The 25,593-nt window shown below is 38.7% G+C and overlaps 1 protein-coding gene across 2 annotated transcripts in view; it reads right to left on the bottom strand.

The window, feature by feature from the left end:
- The window catches only part of acot7 (acyl-CoA thioesterase 7), a 237,685-nt gene that overhangs the window by 54,995 nt on the left and 157,097 nt on the right, over positions 1 to 25,593 (bottom strand). For both annotated transcript variants that reach the window (XM_048615117.1, XM_048615118.1), the window contains exon 7: positions 17,139 to 17,255. In XM_048615117.1, coding sequence (XP_048471074.1) covers positions 17,139 to 17,255 — 117 coding nt within the window. The remainder of the gene's footprint in view (positions 1 to 17,138; positions 17,256 to 25,593) is intronic.

Raw genomic sequence — 25,593 nt, 5'->3', positions numbered from 1 at the left:
CTCAGCTCCGTTGATGTAGATGGGGGCATGTTCTACTCCGTTCTTTCTGAAGTCAATAATCAGTTCTTTAGTTTTGCTAACATTGAGAGAAAGGTTGTTCTCATTGTACCATGTCACCAAGCTCGCTAACTCCTTTCTGTACTTCAACTCGTCGTTGTTTGTTATTCGTTCTACCACGGTGGTGTCGTCAGCAGACTTGTAGATGGTATTCGTTTGGAATGTGGCAACACAGTTGTGGGTGTACAGGGAGTGCAGTAGGCGGCTGAGAACGCATCCTTGAGGGCCTTCAGTGTTGAGTGTTATCATGGAGGAGGTACAGGTTTCTATCTTCACTGATTGCGGCCTGTGGGTCAGAAAACTGAGGATCTAGTTGCAGAGGGCGGAGTCAAGACCTAGGTCTCAGAGTTTTGAGATCAGTCTGGAGGGGATAATGGTGTTGAATGTGGGATTTGATGGGCAGGAGTCTGGAATAGACTCTGATAGGATTATGTCAAAATCCTTGGAATCTTTTTAAAAAAAAGATGCTGCAGTTTGGAAAATTGTGGAGTTTTTTCTTGAAATAAAATGGGGCAAGTGTCCTTTATCAATAATTACGTTAACGTCTTGTGATTAATACAAATTAACTTCCAGATACAGCACATTTCACATCCTCAGGATGTGCCAAATCCTTTCACAGCTACTGGATTATATATTAATAAAATGTCGTGAGTTAGAAGTTATAAATGTCAGATAATCAACAAAATTATCTGAAACAAACTATATGGAACATATTCACTACTTCATGCAGTTTGTTTCTGGAACAAAAAAGTGAGCACCTTTTGCTGCAGCTGTCCTGTAATATCCATCCAGTCTCCATTGGACTAAGGGCTGCCTAAAAGATCTGTGTGCTACATGCCATATGATCAGTTTCTATGCCAGACACTAGCAGCTTCCCATAACAAGTGGTTCAGTGGGGTCCAACACTGTCCCAGTACTTGGTCACTTAGATTTGACATGACCTTGATCATTGTCCTTTGCAACCTAGGCATTCTACAGGATCACAATGCTATTTGGAACAGGATGTATGGACAATCACAGTTTGCACATAAACTGATAATAGATACCATTTGTCACCGAATTTTAACTTATTCTTAGTGTATTAGACATACATTTGATTGGAGTTAATTATATTTTTAGTATGCTTTTGGAAGCCCTTAATTGATACACTATATTTAAAGTGTCTCATTTCAGTGTTTGCAGAGAGAACAGAGACATAATTGTATTCACTGTGTGGTTATTTAATGTAATGTATAGTGCTTAATTCAAAGTGACCAAGCAGTAAACATCTTTTGGGCAAGGTGCAGAAAACTATATTTACTGACAGCACCTTGGGATTTCAGCCTGCCTTTTATGGATCTAAAAAGCAACCAATAGATAAATAGCAAGACTTGAATGTCTTGCAATCAGTAACCACTGAGGTCAATGTGGTGACCCAATCTGCTTAAAAAGATCCATGCAAGAAGCTGTCTGATTTAAGCTGATGCATCAATTTAAATAAGAAAGATGATTGTGAATGTCGTTCATTACTATAAATGGGACTGCATTACAAATAATTTTACTTAACAATATCTGGGTCTAATTTTCAAATATCTTACAAAAATACACATGATTGTTTTACACTGACCTTCATGGTAATTCAGGGAGGGACAGTCAGTTGCATAAAGAACAATTCAATTAAAGTGGTTATCTACTTACATGACTCAAGTGCACCATAAGAGTTACGCAGTAAAGACACGTAGTAGAAATTGAAATATGTTGCTTATTTCTCAGTTATAAAGTTAGTGTAAACTATACCAAATTAGCAGTGAGATGGCTACAGGCTAGGAGTAAGTGTTTCCCCTTTGCTATATTTATGGGAACCATTTCCAGAGATGCATCCAAAATAGGTACTAAGATATTTAAGTATGTTAAGAAGCAACATAACACCCACTGATTGATCCTTTTGGACATTGCTGGCATGTGATTGACATGGGCACTTAGATTCCACTTAGGTACTTGTCTATGATACCCACTAATACTGCATTATTGGGTAAAAACTGTCTATTTTCAGTCATCTTAGGAAAATAAGAACACAGGAATAGGACTAAGCTATTCAGCCCATCGAGTTGCTCTGTCATTTAATATGATCATGACTCTTTTACTCACACTATCCCCAAAACTCTTTATGCCACTGTTAATCAGAGACGGAGCAATATCTACTTTAGACATGCTCAAAGACTGAGCATTCAATGCCAGAGAATTCCAAAGATTCAAAACCCTCTGAGTAAAAACATTTCTCTTCAACTGAGTTCTAAATGGCACCCCCTTCTTTTTAGATTGTGCCCCATGGTTCTGGACTCCACAACCAGGGGAAACATCTGTATCTACCCTGTCAGTCCCTTTAAGCATCTATCCTTTAACTATCCCTTTAACCCATCTCTCTTCATAGGACAGTCCTGCCAGCACAGGAACAAGTTCAGTGCAAATTCATTGCACTCCCTTTATGGCAATAATATCCTTCCTGAGATAAGGAGACCAAAACTGCACACAGTACTCCTGGTGCTGTCTAACCAAGCTTCAATACAATTGAAGCAAGGCATCTCCACTGCTGTACTCCTCTTAGCCTTCCTAACAGCTTGCTGCACCTAAGTGTTAAACTTTTTTCAGTGACTTATTAAAAAGGGCATCTAGATCTATTTGTGTGTTGACATTTTCCATCCACTTATCACTTAGGAGATAATTTGCACAGCTGCTCCTCCCACCAAAATGGAGAACCTCACATTTTTCCACGTTATATTCCATCTGCCATTTTCTTGCCCATTCATTAAGCCTGTCCAAATCCCGTGCAGTCGATTTACATCCTCCTCATAATAACCAACCCCACTTAGCTTTGTATCATTAGCAAATTTGGAAATATTATATTTGGTATTCACATCCAAATTATCAATTTGTACTGTAAGCAGCTGGGGCCCAAGAACTGATTCTTGTGGTACGCCACCAGTTACAGCCTGCCAATGCAAAAATGGCACTTTCTCCTGCATTCTGTTTTCTGTCTGTTGGCCAATCTTTAATCCATGCAAGTACATTATCTCCTATTCTATGTGTTTTAATTTTAAGAATGAATCGTGTGGGGATCCTTATCAAAAGTCTTTTGAATATCCATCTGTCCATCAACTCCCCTTTATAAATTTTATTAGTAACAACTTCAAAAAAACTCCAACAAGTTTGTCAAACATGATTTCCCTTGTGGAAATCCCTGCTGTCTATGGTCAATGAGGTCATTATTAGCCAAGTGTTTAGTACATTTTTTTCCATGGATAATGTTCTATGATTGGTATTTTACCTATGTTGGTTCCCTCTCAGTGATGTCCCAAGCCTCCATAAGGAAATCCAATTCTAGTTCAGATCCCTGTAAAATGGAGGGTGCAAAATTGTGCAATATTTGACCTCTGCTCCCACAATTAACCCTCGTGAAACTTGCCAAATGAATTCCACTCCAAAAGATTTTGCTGCCCTGACTTGTTTCGTGTTGACTAATAATCTTCAGGGTGTCTACTTTCCCTCCTGTTCTCCCTCATCAATAGAAGTAATAGAATACAGACCACTAAATTGTAAAAATATACTTCCCCCTTGCTATTATGATTATATTATAAAATTGAGATGAAGTAAGAAAACAGAATTAGAGTAAATAGCTATATCAAATATATAATCAGTCACTACGGAAACAGACCCTTCGGTCCAACTTGTCCATGCTGACCCAGTTAACAAAACTAAACGAATCCCATTTGCTTCTGTTTGGCCCATATCCTTCTAAACCTTTTCTATTCATGTACCTGTCCAAATATCTTTTAAATGTTGGAACTGTACCTGCATCTACAACTTCCTCTGGCAGTTCATTCCACATACAAACCACCTCTATGTGAAAAAAGTTGCTCCTTGGGTCCCTTTTAAATCATTTTCCTTTCACCTTAAAAACATGTCTTCTAGTTTTGAACTTCCCTACCTTAGGGAAAAGACCTTTGCTATTCACCTTATCTATGCCCCTCATGATTTTATAAACCTCTATAAGATCACCCCTCAAACTCCTACACTCCAGTGAAAAAAGTCCCAGCCTATCCAGCCTCTCCTTATAACTCAAACCCTCCAGTCCCAGCAACATCCTTGTAAATCATTTCTGAACCTTCTCTAATTTAATAGTATCCTTCCTATAGCAAGGCGATGAGAACTGTACACAGTACTCCACAAGTGGCCTCATAACATCCAGTACAATCGCAACAAGACATCCCAACTCCTATGCTCAGTGCTCCGAGCAATGAAGGCAAGCGCCAAATGTCTTCTTAACAACCCAGTCTACCAGTGACACAACTTTCAAAGAACTATGTACCTGAACCCCCAAGTTTCTCTGTTCGATAAGAACACGTTTTGTTCTGCCTGTCCATATTTCTCTTGGCATGCACTACTTATTTCTTCCAGCAGCCAGTGGGGTGAGTATTTGTTGAGTAGCCAGATGTCAATATGAAACCAAAACAGAGTCAAATTTAACTACCTAATAGGCACATGTAGATCAAATATTTGCGCTGACCTTTGTTGTGAGAAATGGATTCTTTTTTCAGTTCTTCGCAAGACCTGTACTGCTGCAAACATATGTCCATTGTATGGAGCAAAAATTTCTTTGCTGACAGTGGATTTGGCACTCATCATGGATTGGGAGATGGGAAGGCTTATTTATCTTTATAATGTGTACTTGCAAAGCTAACCTGCAGGTAAAAAGTATACTTTTTGATTGCCTCCCACACAATGGATCTACTTATCAAACCCATTGATCTTGAGAGGATTGCACATAATAGTAGTGATACATCATATACTTTGTACTCGACTTAAACCTGAATGATATTCGCTCTATGTTTTATGTTACATGAAAGTCAAGGTTCCTTGAATTACACACAGCAGGAAGACAGTAATGTATATGTGGTTAATGTGTGTAATTAAATATTTTCCCCACTATTAAACTATTTTAAACTTAGAATAAAGTAACAATTCTACTACAATGATAAAGAAACAAAACTGTGGGAAGGATATGTAAGATAGAGAACATTGTGAAATAAACAGCGACATCTTGAAAAATGTCCACATTACAGAAGAAGAGGTACTGGACATCTTAAAACGCATTAAGGTGGACAAATCCCCAGGACCTGCTCAGGTGTACCCTGGAACCCTGTGGGAAGCTAGAGAAATAATTGCTCGGCCCTTTGTTGAGATATTTGTATCATCGATAGCCACAGGTGAGGTGCTGGAAACCTGGCTAATGTGGTGCCACTATTTAAGAAAGGTGGTAAGGAAAAGCCAGGAAACTAGAGACCAGTGAGCCTGACATCGGTGGTAGGCAAGTTGTTGGAGGGAATCCTGAGGGACAGCACTTACATGTATTTGGAAAGGCAAGGAATGATTAGGGATAGTCAGCATGGCTTTGTGCGTGGAAAATCGTGTCTCACTAACTTGATTGAGATTTTTGAGGAAGTAACAAAGAGGATTAATGAGGGCAGAGCGGTGGACATGATTTATATGGACTTCAGTGAGGCATTCAACAAGGCTCCTCATGGTAGACTGGTTAGCAAGGTTAGATCATATGGAATACAGGGAGAACTAGCCGTGTGGAAACAGAACTGGCTCAAAAGTAGAAGGCAAAGGGTGGTGGTGGAGGGTTGCTTTTCAGAGTGGAAGCCTGTGACCAGCATTGTGCCACAAAGATCAGTGCTGGGTCCACTGCTTTTCGTCATTTGCATAAATAATTTGGATGTGAACATAGGAGGTATGGTTAGTAAGTTTGCGGATGATTGAACAGTAAGTTTGCACCAAAATTAGAGGTGTAGTGGACATCAAAAAAGGTTACCTCAGAGTAAGTGGAACCTTGATCTGATGGGTCAATGAGTAGAGGAGTGGCAGATGGAGTTTAATTTAGATAAATGTGAGGTGCTGCATTTTGGAAAGGCAAATCAGGGCAGGACTTATACACTTAATGGTAAGGTCCTGGGGAGTGTTGCTGAACAAAGAGACCTTGGAGTGCAGGTTCAATGTTCCTTGAACGTGGAGTCCCAGGTAGACAGGATAGTGAAGAAGGCATTTGGTATTGCCTTTATTGGTCAATTCATTGAGTATAGGAGTTGAGAGGTCGTGTCGTGACTGTAAAGGACATTGGTTAGGACTTTTGGAATACTGCGTACAATTCTGGTCCCCCCGCTATAGGAAGAATGTTGTGAAACCTGAAAGGGTTCAGAAAAGATTTACAAAGATGTTGTCAGGGTTAGAGGGTTTGAGCTATAGGGAGAGACTGATTAGGCTGGGGCGCTATTTTCCCTGGAGTGTTGGAGGCTGGGGGGGGGGTGACTTTATACAGGTTTACAAAATCATGAGGGAAGGCTGAATGGACAAGGTCTTTTCCTTGGGGTGGGCGAGTCCAAGACTAGAGGGGCATAGGTTTAAGGTGAGAGGGGAAAGATTTAAAAGGATCTCAGGGGCAACTTTTTCACACAGATGGTGGTGCATGTATGGAATGAGCTGCCAGAGGAAGTGGTGGAGGCTGGTACAATTACAACATTTAAAAGGCATCTGGATGGGAATATGAAGAGGAAGAGTTTAGAGAGATATGGGCCAAACGCTGGCAAATGGGACTAGATTTATTTAGGATATCTGGTCAGCATGGGCGAGTTGGACCGAAGAGTCTGTTTCCATTCTGTAATCGCTCTATGACTCTGTTATTCCCTGAAAAGTTGGCAGGGGCAGCTTCTACAGTGACTTCCAAAAGGAATTGGACATACTTGAAAGGGAAATATTGGCATGGCTGTGTCAGGGTAAAAAACATACAAGCAAAGAACTGGGTGCAACTATATAACTCTTTCAAAGTGCAGGTACAGGAAGGATGGTCAGAATGATCTCCTTATCTCTTCATGATGCAACTGAAAAGCTAATATGTTTAATTTGCACAATTATGTGATGTAAGATAAACAATAAAAATGCTAAGAACTAGCACTTTTGGTATTCTTTTTGCACTAAAATATTTACTTAACAACAATAGTAGCTACTTGTTACTACAGGCTGTCCTTGGGTTCCATTCTGGAGTCCATTCCTAAATCGATTTGTTCATAAGTCAGAACACAATGCAGGACAGTACAAAGGAGCTGTTCATGGGTACAGGAAATGTTCGTATGTGGGGTATTTAAAATTACATTTCTGTATGAGATCGCATTCCTAAGTACAAGTGTAAGCAAGTCATGCATTCAGAAATCGAGGAACCCCTGTATGGTTGTAGGGCACTAATTGTGATAAAGGTGTATATTATTTTCATTTGGGAATGATTATTTGTGCCTCTTGAGATCTTTTTAGAGGAGGTAAGCCCAGAAAAAAACACAAATCAATCTGGGAGAGAAAAAACTTTGGGCAACTTCTTTCCAACCCAGTTAGACATGCACTGGAACTACAATGCTGTAGCCCTGCTTTTATTCTACAATTCCCGGGAAAGCAGCTTCAAAACTGGTTCTATGAGATGCACCATTTTTGTCCAAATCCACCTAACACGCCATATTTGCCAGTTCCACTTTTTGTTCCAATAAAAAAATTAAGAATAAATCAGATTCATTTTCTGCATTGAGCCTCCAGGAAACCCCATGCAGGAACTTATGAGTGGACAGCGGCAAGATTTGGATGCTGATGTTACTTCATTCCTTTCATTGCAAGTATATTCCTGACCATTTAGAAAAATATGCTTAGAAAACAGTAAATAAAGCACATGCTCTGCATACTAAGCCATTCAAAGCAAGAAAATGTCAAGTTCTATTTCTGGTTAATGCTCAGTGAGTTAAACTCTGCCAGGATGCCGCCAATCCAAGGAGAAAAATGCTGGTATCATGCTCCTGATTGTAACTCCATCTTCTTGCTGGTCAGTAAATATTATATGGATTGTGTTCTGAACAAGTGTCATACCAGATCTGAAATATTAATTCTGTTTCTCTCTCCACAGATGCTGCCAGACTTGTTGAATTTTTCCAGCATTCTCTGTGTTTGTTTCAGACTTCCAGCATCAGCAGTATTTTGCTTTTATAATACTGAGTGGGCATCTGATTTGGACAGAATTAGGCTTAGCTGTGTTGTTTCTTATCTCACATGACAAGATACTCACAGGCAAGCTTTGCAGTTAAAGAACATTCAGGTGTTTTTTTTAAAGATCATAAGAATCCATGTCCTCTGAAACTACATAGTGAACGTCTTAATTTTAAGCAAGGTCTATTACTACTGTCTCAGATTAACTAAAAATGGATGACAAACATGTCCTTGCCAGCTTTGCCTACATCCCAAGAGCAAATATTGTTAAAGACTGAGGATTGTTGCCACCTGTGAAAATACAGTCCAGCATCTATAAGCACCTTCAGGAAAATAGGACAAGATACTTGAGGGAAAACTATCAATCTGGCAAAGGATTCAGATGTACCTAGGAGAGCAGTTTACAGTCATGCAATTTATATAACAGATAGTACACAGTAAGTGAGGTCATTATCCAGAGTGATTAATGCAGAATATATCTGGGATTTCAGATGTTAAGCTGAGACAACTTTGACTGTGCATCTGATTAAAATAAATCTGATAAATAAATAATGGGATGCAATATTTAAACGATATTTCAATTGTTTAAAAATATCCATTTAGAGTTATTCTGCAAGATGACCTAAAAAAATCAGTAAGCTTAATCAAATATTTTTTAAATGCTTCGATTATACATTTTTGTCACACACTGAAGAAAGTAGAACGATCCTACATATAACCCATTGAGTGATGAGGACTGGAGTTTTTTCTTCCTGATGCTGAGCAAACCCAAGTTGGGAAACTAGACGGTGCAATCTTAAACATGCCAAGCCATTCCTAATGGAGCTGCCTGGAGCATTGGGACCACCATTCAATACATACTGCAAATGCAATTTTCCTTGACATTGGTATTTTCATTGAGGCAGTCAAGTTTCTGAAGACTTTGGGAACGATGTCAGGTAAGTCAAAACTTGAACCTCACAACAGACCTACTGTGGGGTCAGTAACCTTTTGACAGGTAAATTCAAATGGTCTTGTGAACTTGAAATGTCAGAATGCAATAGCGCATGATGATTTTTCTATATTTTCAATACAATGATTAATTATGGTGCTGTGCCTTTAAAAGATGTAACAATTAAACAAACCAGCACTGTGGAAATGTTTACATGCAATAGAGTTTTCATCCAAAGTGCTCTTACGCATTCAAAAGTACTAAGAATCTGATTTAAATAGGTGATGCTAATGCAGTGGTTTTAATTTTACATTGGTTTAATCTCCAGAGATTTACTGAGACAATCAGGTCTCTTTGATTGAAACACCATTGAGCTTTTGAAAAGAAAATGCAGATGGCTGGATATTTGGTCAGTCAACTTCAAAGATTTAATTATAATGAGCTCTGCAGGGTCTGGTTATTCAGCTGTGCAATATAATGCTATTATGAATGCATGGCCCCACTGGAGTTGGTTGAACAGAGGCTGTTGACATAGCTGTGGAAGGGACTGTGTGTTGTGTTTAGTTAAAAGTTGTATGAGTAGATAATTGGATTAAATGTTTTTAAGAGGTATTTGAATGTCTGTTTATTCCGACTGATTAATAAGCATTTGAAATTGGAGTGTTTTTAAGGGTTTTATTTTGCCGAATTTTATGAGTTTCCCAATGAGCAATTCATCTCAACTAGATTTTGAATGGTTGATTGATTTTTTTCTTATTTCCCGAGAAGTTCAGCCATTTCTCAGTGTCATAAGCTCTATAACTACTGAATAATAAGTAAATAGATATGGACGATGCATGAGGAGCTTAGGGAGTTGCATAGGGAATGGGTGGGCATGAGTGGAGGTTGAAAATGTGAGGGCTGTGAGGTGCAGCTAACATGTAGAGAACTAGACAGATATTCCAGTGATCGAAAGCACGTCTTGTGACCTGACTGCTTCAGCATCCACAACCACTCCCTACATTCTGACTTCGGGCCTGCATAACTCCAGCTTGGGCTCAATTCTGGAAGATGGAAATTATCAGTAGATGGGATTGCAATGTCAGGAAATGGCCTGGCTCGTACGTGCCAACTCACGGGAACTCCTGCCCAATCATTCCAAAAGTACTTACTTAGATCATGCAGCTGCCTTGAGAAAGTGGAAATGTACCTTATTCCTTAAGACTGAGAGAACATTAAGAGTTATAACTAGGCAGGTTCTCATCCTGAAGAAGAATGGGGATTAGTATAATTTTCTCAACAAAACAACAGCTTTTGCATACTTTTTTTCTTCCTGATGCTATACAAATTATCAGATATATTAAATTCCAGTTTGCAATTTGCCAAAGTGAAATTATGAACTCCTGGGAGTTATCGCACTACTGTACTATTAATTTTCTCAAGCCTCCTTTCATCATTGAAAACAAACTCAGTTCTGTGATTCTCTGTTTGTAATTTAATATCCTAAATCCTAGAAATGTCCCTGAACTCTTTTCAATTCTGAAGACAAAATACCCAGTTTGTACATTAAAATGTGTGCTTTCTGACGTTTTATAAAGGGCTAAAATAATCTAATTGAATTTATAATCAAACAGCCTTAATGTCTCCTTTGATACTTGACGAGTCTTGTAAATAATACCTTCGCATTGACTGGGTACCTTTAGATAATGGTTGATTATCACTCAAATTATTTCCCATTTTCATCTTTGTTAATATAGACCAATTGACTGTGCAACTGTGCTTTGTTCATCCTTTTCCAATGTACAAGGCCAGATGCCATGTTAAAATTCATCTGCGATTCCTTGCACACTCATTAATGCAAAGTGTTTTTCATCTAATTAATGTATTACAAATGGCTGCCACATTCGTTAACATAACAACAGTGGCTGAACTTCAAAGTAATTAACTACACGAAGCAATTTGGAAGATTTCACAGAAATAACATACAAAAACGGGAGACAGGAAAAGATCAGTCAGTCAATTAAATTTTTCAAGCCTCATGATACCTTCAGCAGCTTGACTAGATATTTCCTGATATTACAAGATTCTACTTTGTGAAGCAACTTATTTTGAAGTAGTTAGAACCATACTGAAAATCCAGGTAGTCAATTACCCTCATTCAGAACTGAGCAAGCAGTGTAAAAAATTCAATCAAGTTTTCAGTAACAGCCCCATATCTTTTCCAATTATTATAAAGGGCACCTCTTGGGATTCTATAAACAGCTCCACAATGATGGGAACTAGCTGACAGTCGTCTAGTTTCCTGGCTCTGATCTAAATCCTTTGTTAAATAATCAAACCCATGTAGGCCTTCTCTAACAGAACTATTCTTAACTCAATAGAGTTCTTCAACATATGGGAAAAGGGTTCATACAGCATCTGTCTTTTCTCCCTGGATGGATGTCATTTGAAACTAGAGGCCATTTCTATTTTGAGATTTCCTATTTTATCTAAGATGGTATTTCTATTTTAATATTGATACTGCTCTTTAATAGAGGGCATCTTGCAGGTGGAACATGAACTATGATAAAGCACCATATAAATGCAAGTCTTTTAAATCCAAGAACTACTACATTTTTTGTTGTAATGTCTCAGTCATGAAAACATGTAAGAAAAGATCATCAGTCTCAATGCATGGCAGAACCCTCCAAGGAATCAATACATCACAAAATGCTGTGAGGCTGTCAAACAAATTGATACGTTCTCAGCTGGTGACATAGATGTGTCAGAATTATTATCACGATAATCCCCCTCATCTATTATCCTGTCATTACAGCACTGAAACTTCACAGATTGAGTCACTGTGATTCCATGAGTAGTCCCATCTCAGCCTCTCTAGTTCCTGGATTCCAAAGTAGCTTCAGGCAACTGGTATCAACAGTGCTAAAGCATGGTGTAAAATAAACAAAAATATTCAATTCAACATTAATTCTGCCTTGCACACTCTCAGAGTTGAGCCATAAATATCCAAGTTAACTGAGTGTTTCATTAACAAGTTATTTACAACCAAGCATACTATTAAATCATACACACAAGCAAGGATTCAAATTTGATGTCCATCTCACACTGAGTTAGCTGCCATCAATTTGGTACAATGAATAAGAATGCTCCAATTATTTCTAAATTCAGGCATTATTGTTATGTTAACAGATACAGTGCTGTTGAGCTTGGGAGCAGAAAGAAAACAACCAGGGTTTCTGCTTCAGATTGATATTTAGTGACATCCCACGGTGAAATGTGGGCTTTAGATGAAGACAGTGCCCATATTATTTGTGATGCTGTCTGCAACTGAATATTCCGGCAATTGAACAGGTAAAAGAACAGTTCACTGTAAAAATAATACACTTAAGGCTATTAGGGAGCTCACTGTTCTGTTCCAAATGGCAAAACATCATTCTGTCCTCATTAAAATTGGTATGTTTAACATCTTGCATGCATCTGCCCTGTAAAAAAATTAAATGAACCCTTTTTAATCAGTAACTGGTCTCTTCAAATCTGTAATCACAATCAACCATTTCATCCTCTGTCAAAGTGACACAGCTGCTTTAATTGCCATTGGCTGGTATTCTCATTGTGGTTTCCTACCAGCAATGTCTTTTGCAGCACCGATTTTACTGAACAATGAACAGTGGTATAAAACATTACCAATATTGCTTCAACTAGAACCACTGAGAATATTCCAACAGAGTATTACACATGAACACCCCATGTTAGTCATCTTGCACTGACTGAATTTAAAAGAAAAATCACCATAAAACTAAGCAAGAGCATTTCCCATGCTCAGTTCAGCATTTCTGGAACCAATTAAATTGAAATATTATCTGAATTATTCCACAACTCATTGCAGCCAAATCTCGACTGGAATACGGACATTGCTGGTTCCTGTCTGGGTAAAAATAACTTTTTTTTTGCTTTAATTATCTTATTAAGCATTTGTTAATGAGCAGGAATGTCTGCAACTTGCTGGCATGGCATGGGGGTCAAACTGATTTCTGTGAAGATGTTGGCAGAAAAACTTCAACAAGTTCACATGATTGGAGAGTTCCTGATCTGAAGGAGAACTAAGCTTTGGACATCAGAACAATCTGTAAATCATACCATCCCAAACAGAAAAACTTCTCCACTCTGGAATGGGGTCTGGAATCCTCTGCCTGAAAGGTTGCGAGAAGCATATTCAGCAACAACATCCAAAAGGGAAATGGATATATACTTGAAAAGTAAAAATTGCAATGCATTGGAACTAATTGGATAGTTCCATCAAAGGTCAGACATTGGTACAGGCGGATTGTAGTATTGCTTCCTCTCTGCTTTATGATGCCATGTTTTAATAATGTAAAAAGGAGAAATGCAAATGGTCAAAGTCAGTGATGAAATCAGAAGATCCTGGGCAAAACGCAAAAGAGCTTGCCCGCTCCTCAAATTGAAAGAGAGACTAGTATTTTAGATTGAAACTGCTTAATGAAATTGAAGAGAACTTCAACTTGAAACAGCTAGCTGTATTTGTCCATCAGATGTTCATACAAATGTTGCACGTTTCTAAGACCTTTGTTTTATGGTTCATTATACTGTATTAACTCTAAAAAAAAATTCCTCTCATGGTTTTATCTGCAATGACAAGGTAATACTACCGTATCGTCTGTGTTCGAAATTTATGGGCTCAAGAGTTACACTTGACACTTGGGCACATAATTCAGGATGACATGATCAGTGAAAGGGAGTGTTGCACTCTTACAGTTTATAGCACAGAAAGAGACCATTGTCAGGTGACAACTTTCAGATGTGACAGCAGACAAAGAGTAACAGGAGGTTGGAAAAGCACAGCAAGTCAGGCAGGATCTGGAGGAAAGAAGCAGTCAATGTTTTGCGTATTACCCTTCTCCAGTCCTGAAGAAGGGTAATACCCAAAATGTTGACTGCTCCTTTCCTCCAGATGTTGCCTGGCTTGCTGTGTTCTTCCAGCCTCCTGTTTGTCTACCTGGATTTCAGTATCTGCAGGTTTTTTTGTCTCTACACAAAGAGGACTATCTTCTCAGGTAGACACAAAAGATCTTCTGGCAATTTTTCAAAGATGAAAATGGGTGACTTCTCCTTGGTTTAATGCCCAATATTTATCCCTCAGTCAACATGACAAACAGATTAGATGGTTATGTTTAACGACTGCCATCATTGGCACTTTCACTTCACAAAACCATACCATCTCCTGTAGAAAGCTGGTGAGGACAAGATAAATAAACAACCAATGCAAAGAATGACTACCTGGGTAAGGGTAAATGCTTGGTAGAGTCCTTTATGAAGCAAACTGAAATATTAGAAGTGATAGCTGAGATTCAGTTCACTGTGACAGCATTTTCTTGGAGAAATATTAAAATGAATCATTAAATTTCTTGTTTGGGAAACATTAATGTAAAACTTTTAAAAATAATGCATTTCTGAAATGATGTTCAAACCAAAAATGGTTCAAGAGTGGAAACAAATAAAATGGATGTCAACAACCATATCAACAAGGTACAGAGTTGTGTAGTCAGTTATGAAGGGAAGTAGAAATTGTTTCAGACAAAATAATTTATGGAACCATTCAATTTTTCCAACATCTTAATAACAAAACTTCTCAAGGTGTTTCACAGGATTGTTACCAAACAAAATTTGCCGCCAAGTTACATAAGGAGATATTGGACTCAATCTTCCGAGCACATGAAGGTTCTTTTAATCTGATGCTTCCACACATTTTTTTCCAGGATCTACCAAACCCAGCTATCATAGAAATACACAGAGCAGTGTCCCTCAGGGAAATATAGTGGAGCAGAGGGAAGACAGGACACACAACCTCTTACAGCACTAGTTCCTGTATTCTGTATGGTAAGTTTAAAGGTCTAATCTTTTGTGTGTGGGTTAGCCAAAGCATGTGTGAATGATTGATTGGGTGGGATGGCTAGGTGGATAGATGGGAAAGTGAACGGACGGAGAGTTGGGTAAGAACATAGATGGGGGATGAGTGAGTAGGTGGATAGGTAGGTGATGTGGGTCGGTGAATAGGCTGATGAGTTGGTTAGGAGGGTGAGTGGAAGGTGGGCAGGTGGATGAGGTGACTGAAGGTGAATGGTTGGGTAGGTAGACGAGTGATTGGATAGATGAGGCAAAGAAGCATAGGGAAGGCAAACACTGGCAGGATCCTCCTTATGTTAATAGAGAGACAAATACAAGACCTCAAGTCAACACCTTTGCTCTGGCCATTTGCACCTGCTTGACTTTGCCATCATTAGCAAGCATTTATTGAAAGCAATCCTTTGAGGATCTCCTCGAAATGAGTGCCCTTGACTACATCTTACAGCATTTGTCTTTATTCATTCATGGAATGTGGGTGTTGCATTTATTGCCCATCCCTAATTGCCGAGAGAGCAGTTAAAAGTCAACCACATTACTGTGAGACTGGATTCACATGTAGGCCAATGCAGTTAAGGACAGCAAATTTCCTTCCTTAAAAGGCATTAGTAAACTAGATGGGTTTTTACAACAATTGGCAATGATTAAATAGTCATCATTGAGCAAACTGGAAAAGACCATAACAGACCATAAGACATAGAAGCAGAAATTATGCCATTTGGCCCATTGAATCTGCTCAGCCATTCAATCATGGCTGATAAGTTTTTCAACCCCATTCTTCTGCTTTCTCCCCATAATCTTTGATCCCCTTGACAATCAATAACATATCTATTTCTGTCTTAAATATACTCAAAGACCTCACCCCCACAGCCCTCTGTGGCAATGAATTCCATAGATTCACCACTCTCTGGCTGAAAAGTTTCTCCTTATCTCCGTTCTGAAGTGTCTTTCCTTCAAGGCTGTGCTCTTGGGTCCTCTTCTCTCCTGCCAGTGGAAACATCCTCCCAAAGTTCACTCTGTCCTGGCTGTTCAGTATTCTGTAAGTTTCAATTAGAAACCCCCTCATCTTTCCAAAAGAAGCATTCACGAAGATGCAAACCACCTCCAACATTTCCAACAGGCCCACATGCAGGCCAAGCATAAATAATGGAAAGCGTGGGCAAAAGGCCCAGCATCCCATTTGCCTCTGGATGAGTGGCTGAGTGGACAGATAGGTCAGGGAGGTAGGTGAACAGTAGGTAGTTGAGTTAGAGGTGGGCAGGTGAATGCAGTGAGGAGGTAAGTGGTTAGATGGGTCAGGTAGATGAGTGGGTAGTCAAGTCGGAATGGTCATAAGGTCCGATCATGGTGGTTGTAGGGGAGGTAATGAGATCAAGGTAGTCGATAGTTCTGGTTGGGAATGTTGGAGTTGGTGTAGTCAGGTCAAAGGGTTTGTCGAGCAACTGGACTTAACTGGGACTGGGGTCAGTTCTAGAATTAGACAACGTTTTAACCTGCCTTATATTTCCTCCCTAACTATTGAGTTAAGCTGGATGGCACTGTTCCAATTCTCTTGACTCTCACTCAGAGATGTTCGCAAAATGTCACAGGAAACAGGGGACTTCTCCACCAGGAGTTTAAACAGCATGGACAACTTCCGTGTGAGTTCCAATGTCATGACCTGTGCTAAGTCATTAGATAGATCTTCAATTGTATGCCCAGTCTCCAACAATCTGGAGTTCAGAAAATTTCAGTCATAAGGTCAGGTGACCAAAAGCTTGGTCAAAGAGTTAAGTTTTACGGAGTACCTTAAAGGAGGAGAGTAATAAGAGAGGCAGAGTGGTTTAAGGAAGGAATTCCAGAATTGGTGAACCGTCTGAAAGAATAATATGTGGTGATTTTGTTTTAAAATATTGACTATAAAGTAAATATGTTTAATAGTGCATTACATTCTTCTGTGGTTTGGTTCCCCTGTTGCTGGAAGTGGTGTGTGAATTTGTTATTCTAATGTTGTTGGAATGTGCTTGAAAATTTTGATTTTGAAGCAACATTTAAAGGCAAAGCTATGTGAACTAAACAGGCAGTAGTATTTATAATCTGTAGGTTATATGCAATCCATTTCATGGAAATATACAGTACAAAATGTTTACATTACAATACGACAGAGCCAATGGAAGTACCCTTGTGAGAAGGATTGTGAAAGTGGCAAGAGTTGTACCTTTCTGAATCTTCTGATGAAAGTTTATTGCGTCAACAGATGCAGTCACAATGTTGGTCTTGCAATGACGAGCTGCCACAATACCGGCTACCTCATCCATCAATTTCATAGTGACACCTGTAAGGAAAAATCCATTTAAATAGGAACATACGAATAGAAGTAGGTCATTCAGCTTGTTGAGCCTGCTCTGCAATTTAATATGAACATGGCTGATCAAACGCTTCAATGCCTTTTACCCACATAATTCCCACAACACTTTATAGCATTTGTAGTCAGAAAGAAATCAATCACTACTTCAAACATACAGAAAGATTCAGCTTCCACACCCCTGTGGGGTAGAGAATTCTACAGATTCATAACCCTCTAAGTCAAAACATTTCTACTCATCTCAGTCATAAATGACATCTCCCCTAACTTTTAAATCATGTCCTTGGTTCTAGAGTTCCCACCCAGGGAAACATCTTACCTGCATCTACCCTGTCTATCCATTTAAGTATTTTTTTAGGTCTCAATGAGATTATCTCTCATACTTTGAAACTCTAAAGAATATAGGCCCAGCTTGCACAATCTCTCTTCATTGGAAAGTCTCACTATCCCAGTGAATCTTTGTTGTACTGCCTCCATGGCAGTAATATCCTTCCTGAGATACAGAGATCATAGTCCTGAAGACAATACTTCAGATCCAATCTAACCAAGCTCCTGTACAATTGAAGCAAGACTGCTCTTTGAACTCAAATCATCTAACAATAAAAGCCATCATTCTATGAACCTTTCTAATAGCTTGCTGTACCTGCATACTAGCCTCCAGTGACTTATTCACAAGTACACCCAGGTCTTTTTATACATCTACACTTTTCAATCTCTCACTATATAAAAAATTCACTGTACATCTGTTCCTCCTACCAAAATGGATAAGCTCACAATTGTCTACATTACGTTCCATCTGCAATGTTCCTGCACTCTTTAAGCCTGCCCAAATCATCCTGATGCTGCTTTACATCTTCCTCAAAAAGCATATCCATGCTTAATTTTGTATAATCTGCAAATTTGGAAATATTATATTTGGCCCCCATGCCCAAATCATTGGTATCTATTGTGAGCAGCTGGAGTCCAAATAATAACCCTTGAGGTACTCACTAATCACAGTCTGCTGATACAAGAATAATCCAGTTATTCTTACTCTCTATTTTCTGTCAGTTAGCTAATCCTTAATTCATGCCAGTGTATTACCTCTGACCCCATGTGCTTTAATTTTGCTAACCAACCTCCTGTGGGGGATTTTATTAAAGGCCATCTGAAAATTCAAGTACATTAAGTTCATTGAGTGACCTTTATAAATTTTAATTAGTAACATCCTCAAAGAAATTCCAACAAGCCTGTCAAACATAAGTTTCCATTCATAAATCATACAATGCCCAACCAGATCATTTTTATCCAAGTTTCCATTTAATACATCCATTATGATAGATTCTAGCACTTTCCTTGCTACTGATATAAGGCTAACAGGTCTGTTGCCCTATTTTCTTGTTTTTTTTAAATAGTGGGGTAACATTTGCTTGCTTCTAATCTGCAGGAATCATTCTAGCATCTATGCAATTTTGTAAAGTGATCACCATTGCATTGACTACCTCTATAGCCACTTCCTTCAATATTCTGGGATATCAACTATCAGGTCCAGGGGGCTTATCAACTGTCAGCCACATTAACTTTCCCAGTATAACCTTCTTACAAATACTAATTTGCTTCAACTCCCCATGGTCCATAGTCACTTGGATTTCTAATTGTGGGACATATCTTGTATCGTGTTCAGTGAAAACAGACACAAAGTAATCATTTCTCTATTTCCTTTTATAAAGTTTCCTGACTCTGCTTGTAATTGACACATTTTTGCCCTACCCAAATATTTCTATTTAAATATATGTAGTGTTACAATGGGAATGGCCGAAATCCTCTGATAAGTCAACTAAAACACAAGCCCCGACCTGTTACGACAGGAATGCGGGGTTTGCCTCTAATTATTACACCCAAAACACCCAGAGAAGCTCATCTTTCCCCTCTTAATCTATAAGAGTGGTTAAAAGAAAGAAAATCCTTGATCTCCACTTTACAAATAACACGAAACAATTTATTTGTTTAACCTAACAATGAACAAATTAACAGAATTACTAATAAACCGAATAATTCCCCCCAGACTACTAACTGCTCCCTAACTGGTCTAAATTCTACTGGAATGCTGTTCAAATAAAGACAAGTCCCACTGATGTAAACCCAATTAATAAGAAGCAATATATCAAATTAATCTCTCCAAGTTCACACAGACTGTCTTCTGGAATATTCTGTTGTCTCCAGTGTCTTCAACAAACACCTTTCTTCCGTTAATTCTGCAGTCAGGAATGTTCTATCTCTATAATTTCTTCAGTGAGGACTTTGAGCTAAAATACCATAGTACCTTTAATTAATTAGATAGGCTTTCTCTGAGAGCTGAATGGTGCTACCCCTGGCAGGTGGCCGTTGTCTCTCTCTTTCAGATGGCAGTTGGCTCTCTCCCGTTTTCCAAATGCCCTCGTCTTATATACCCATAACAACATAACCAAGTTCTTATAATATGATTGGCTTCAGGTTGTCAACACCATCAGTTTTTAAATTCAATTGGTTTTGAATTGCTGAGTTTGGTTTTAAATAAATTGGCCAAATTCAAACTCGTCACAACATCAAAACAGTTCTGAGGAAGGGTCACCGGACCCGAAACGTTAACTCTGTTTTCTCCTCCACAGATGCTGCCAGACCTGCTGAGCTTTTCCAGCAACTTTGTTTTTGTTCCTGATTTACAGCATCCGCAGTTCTTTTGGTTTTTATCAAAACAAGATTGCTGTTTGGCCTACCACCTGTAAGGCATTTTAGATTCACTTGTTTCGCTTTTTGAGGCTCTCTGTACTGGCAACTTCAGCTGCTGCTCACAGACATTTTTTTAAAATTTCCCTAAGTACAGACAAAATACAAATCTCTTAAAGGAACCACAAGTTTTAGCCTCCTGCCTTCCACTTCACAATTACTCTACCCAACTTCATAACAGTGGAAACTTTTACAGTTCATATTTTTAATCTTTTATTCTGCTAGATTGCATTCACTGTATTCAAATAATGTACATGGTATAAACAAATGAACAAACATTTCACTTTAACATTTAATTATCATTATTTAAAGACATTCAGTGGATCCTTCCCGTCACTTAATTCAATACTCCTCACTGTTCCACTTACTGTCCTTCTTATTGACTCTCTAGCTGATCCAGTCGCAACTCTTGAATCTCCACTGACTCCGTTGCCTTCCTCACCAATTTCCTTGTTGTCCTCCTTCCCAAGCAAAGTGGCAGTGACCACAGAGCAAGGGAGACAGATACAGGAAGTGGAACAGGAAACGGAACAGCAAACAGGACTGTACACAGGCCGGTGAATAAATCAGTGAATGGCACAGTAAAAGGGGGGATGGCCATGAAACAATTACAACAGCAGCATCCGTTTCTTGTTGTAGTGTGCAGCCAGATGTGCCAGTATAGTAGCAGGTGACACAGTGGTGGTGGAAGCAAAAACCTTTGAACAATATAACAGATAAAGGACCTCAAACTTAATGACAGACTTACACCACCTTTCAATAACCTCACGAAGTCCCAAGTGCTTGATAGTTAATGAAGTAGTTTTGAAGTGTAGCTGCTGTTGTAATGAGAGAAATGAAACACCCAAAGTGCACATAGCAAGGTATAATAAACAGCAATCTAATAATAACCAGGTTTTTTTTAGGTCTAATTTAGATATTTAACAGGACAATGGGTAGAACTCTCCTGTTCGTCTTCAAAATAATTCCACCCGAGATTAGATAGTGTTTCCATTTGGTCTCAGCACTGCACTGGATTGTAAACCTAGACATTGCACTGTAGTTTGTGGAATGCATCTTGAATCCACAATCTTCTGACTCATATATATGAGTGATGCCATTGAGTCATGGCTTTCCCTCCCCATTAGGCCATGGTTGATGAGGTAAGTTAGACAAATGACCTATATATTGTCCTTGTGTTTTTATGTGGACTACTGTCCCTTATGATGCATAAAAGCCTTACTTTTAAATTATATTTTTTGCCAGTAGGCTTGCTAAGTCATACATCAGCAGATAACTGTTATATAATCATGTGTTATACAAACTCTCCCATTTTATACATAGATGCTCTCCGAATTATATGGAAGTTAATTTATTTTAGAAAACAATCTCGTATTCAGAGATAGTAGGAACTGCAGATGCTGGAGAATCCGAGACAACAAGGTGCAGGGCTGGATTAACACAGCAGGCCAAGCAGCATCATAGGAGCAGAGAGGCTATTCATTCTGTTTTCACCAAGTTGAGGAGTATCAGGGAAGTGGATTACTTTCCAGCAAGAAATTTGCATCCATGCCAAAAACCTTGCATCCATACCAAACACTCCCATGCCAGCTTCAACACACTCTGATTATAAACAGAGTTCCCACTACTGTGCTGCCACAATGCATCCCAGTGCTAAGCTCAACTCTCACCGCACTCTTGCAAAATTTTGCTCTCTGCACATGGCACCTTATCTCTTACGTGTGAGATGACTGTGATGTAAACTGTGAGAGTTATGTGTATTTTTTTAATGTTATTTGTTGTGAGTTTGGATTTCTGTTTTTTCAGTTAATAACCAGAGTGTGTTGCGTTTCTGGAGTTAATATCTGACTTGCATGCATTTCTGTAACCATGGCGTTTTCTTCTAAAAACTGTTTTTGAAGCTTAGCTTTCGAGTGAATGGGGTTTATCCAATAATGGACTATTTTATTTTAGATTATTTGCAACCTAGCGAAATAATGGGGTTTCAAGATTTGATAGAGAGTTCAGCAGCTGGGGGTTTCTTTATGATTAAAGGAAAGGCCTACAGCTGAAAGAGAGAGAGACTTTTAGTTTCACTTTTGGCTTTAAATGGGGCATTCCTGGGAAGCCCTTGGAATGGGATGGCCATGTAAAAAAGTGCTCCAAAGAAGGGAAGGATACATAATGAACCAGATTACCTTAGAATGAAGTGTTAGTCCCAGATCAGACATGTTGGGATAAAGCCCTGAAGAGGTTCCCTAAAAGCTGAGTACATTAAAGCTCAGTTGTATGGTAGTTCCAGTAAGAAGCTATCTGTACTTCTAGACTAAAATGTGAAGTCACAAGCGATTTAAACTTACTGATGTGTTAGATCCAGGGACACTGGTGTGAGTATTGTACAAGTTGAATGCTTTGGAAACTACACAATAGCTGCTTTATATCATTTCAATTTATAAATATACTTTTACTGTATGTTTAATGTTCTCTGAATTTGTACGATAAGTAAATAATTTGGATTATTTTATGTTATCTTAATTTCTTTTGTAATAAACTTCTGTTTTATTGTTAATCTGCAGTATTGTGTTTATGTTAAGTGTGAGATCAACTTGTTAAAATCAAAATAAATAAAAAATATGATCTATCAAGCCAGGTTTCTGACTGGGATCTGACTTTCCAAGAATAACATCAGCTGTGTTCGTAACAGGACCAATTTATTCACAATTGATTCCAAATTTTGTGGCAGCTTCAAGTGGCAATCCACACCGGGGGGCACTGAGTTAAGATTGCCAAAACTCATTTTATGTAGGGCACTTACAGCTAAGAAACAGATTTCCAGTGAGACCTCAGATACCAGAAGCAGTCTTCATGAATTTTACAGTGGCTGAATTTTAGACTGAGCTCTAACTGCTGGCCGATGCAAAATTGTCAAGATAGATTAAACTCATGCTACCATGTCTGGTGGCACAGAAGGGACTGGATTAATAAATTTATAAATTTCCTTTGTTAGGGTTAAGATCTCCATTAATGGGGCATTTTCTTTGGTTTTTATTTTAGTAGATGCTAGGGTAGGTTGCACTATTGTTAAGGAAATAATATCATAATGGACCATTTCAAATTGCCAAACTAACAATCATGAAATAAGTTGTTGAGCTTTATTCAATATTTATGATTTCCAAAATCAAAATAATCCAAAATATAATTTCAGTCTGTTTACGGCATTCTAACATATTATTAAATTTAACTGAAACAGGCAAAATATGGTAAAAGTAAAATACTGAAGATGGTGGAAACCTGAAATAAAAAATGAAAGTGCTGGTGAAAGTCGGCAGGTCTAGCAACATCTGTGGAGAAAGAAACAGAATTAATGCTTTGAGTCCAATATGACTTTTTCTGAACCATAGCAGAAAAATAAGCGTTATGGGAACTTGAAATGTTAACTCTCTTTTTCTCTCCACAGATGCCGCTGGATTTGCTGAGTTCCTCCAGCACTTTTTGTTTTCATTTCAGGCAAGAGTGGTGGGTGTTTTCGGACAGGAAAGTAAGACTTTAATCAAGGTTTAGAAGGATATTTCATACCAATCATATAATGTGAGTTATCTGTGAATATTATGAATCATCTGCACCAGCTGCCAATTCCCCAATGTAGCAGAGAATCCTCCTGACATGCACTCTGGACAGCACAGTTGGGAACATTTGACTGCAATAGCCTGAGTCAGGAGCTAGCAGAGCTAATCCAGGACTTTCAATGATGACTTGCATGTAAAGACGTGGCCACAAATCTACTACCCATCATTCTGAATGAGAAATTTTAAGTATTTAAAGAACACTACTATTTATGCCCTGTCCTCTTCCAATTCCCATTCAAAAAATGAATGGTTTCCAAAGTTGCAGAGTGAAAGTCTTTAAAGCCTGTCCAGAGACTGCATGATACATCTCATGTTCAACAGTTAATAGAAAGGATTACACATGAAATAAATGTTGTGTGTAGTGTTACAATTGATGGCTCAGATTGTACTTGTATTCAATTTGTAATGATGCACAGATCTGTCAGTGTAGGTTGCACTGGAAAGGCACGTTGATCCATAGCTCGATGTGGAACTAAGTGAATTTAAGTAGATATGGGGATATCTTTTTATCATTTCACTTCATTTGAGTGGTGGGTTGAAAACAGTACTAGGAGCACTGATGTGTAAGTGCCCTGTGTCTTCCTGAACATCCTTTTACTAGGAGGAAAGGAAACAGGTTGCCAAATATATAGGCAATTGTAATGATTGGAAAGAGGGCCAGGTGGTTCTCAATGAGTATGAGATTCCTGATTGGGGCTGTTAACCTGGGCCAATCCTGGCTCGCAGATACAAACAGGAGTCTCAGAGATTCTCACTACTCCAGGCACTGGCTCTGAGCTAGCTGGTCAGAGTCCATGTACGGTGCACGTGTAAATAAAGGATGACTTGGTGACGGGATATTGGCTTCCGTGGAGTTATTTCGGCTGTACATAATTATTGAGTTACATGGTGTCAAAGGAGGAAAGATATGCACAGAAAAACTACAGCAGCTGGATTTATAGTTGATTTCTTTTAAACTGCTATTTTCAGATGCATTATTACATTTAGATTCATTGTTTGTCTACATGAATGTATCTACTTTCTTTAAATTTACTCCCTCAACTCGAACTTAGTTTTATTCTAAAAGCTGCCAGGAGACACCTCCTGCTGTGAGACCATATGTTATAGAATTCTCCTAGTGAGACAGCAGTCAAGCTGCAGGCTTCTCTAAGCCCTCGAGTGCAGCTGGGAGAAAAGGTCACTTCCATACAGCTAAATTTGACTGATAGCTGTAGACCTTTCTGTGCAGCCTTCATCAATTGCAAGATTTTGTTAGTCTTCCTTTATGTTGATTATCAAAAGCCACTGCTACAGTATGTCAATGCACCAAAGTGTAGCTCCAGATGTCATGTAGCAGATGTCACATTTCACATGTCGCATTTCATTACAGGTGAAAAATAACTTTAAAACGTTGCCTGCCTCTGACCTGTAGTTCTGAGCTCCACCTGAAAACTGATAAGCACAGTCCAATATCCAAACTTGTCTGACCAAAACTAGCAAACTCTGAATTACCTAAAAAGCTGATAGCTTAACAATTAAGTCATCCTGTCCTGAAGACATACCTTCGTAAAAAACACAAAAAAGAGGATATAGTATCTTACTGCTCAATTAATTATCCTTTATGTCAACCATGATTGGCAAATCTGCTTGAACAAATAAATCCAAATCTTTGGATGTCCAGGGCAGTGAATTACAGACTTAAGTCTGTGTTGTACATAAGAACCCTACAAAAGCCCTCAGGTGTGCAAACCCTTGAGAAGTTTAAACTTCTGATGGACTGATTTCCACTCCCTGGGACACTTCACAAATGGTTCTGACTTTGACTTCACTTAGAATCTTCGGCTAGATATGTGGGACTATCCTGGTTTTTTAAGATGAAAATATTGTGCTGGTTAATATGTGATCTAATTGAGAGATTAGCCACATAACTGAACTGAGCATCACAACCAATTGCCTCCCAAACCCTCCAATCAGCACCT

The sequence above is a fragment of the Rhincodon typus genome, chromosome 31 (assembly GCF_021869965.1).
Source record: "Rhincodon typus isolate 14 chromosome 31, sRhiTyp1.1, whole genome shotgun sequence".
Classification (NCBI taxonomy): domain Eukaryota; kingdom Metazoa; phylum Chordata; class Chondrichthyes; order Orectolobiformes; family Rhincodontidae; genus Rhincodon; species Rhincodon typus.
This window is presented reverse-complemented; position numbering and strand designations above follow the sequence as displayed.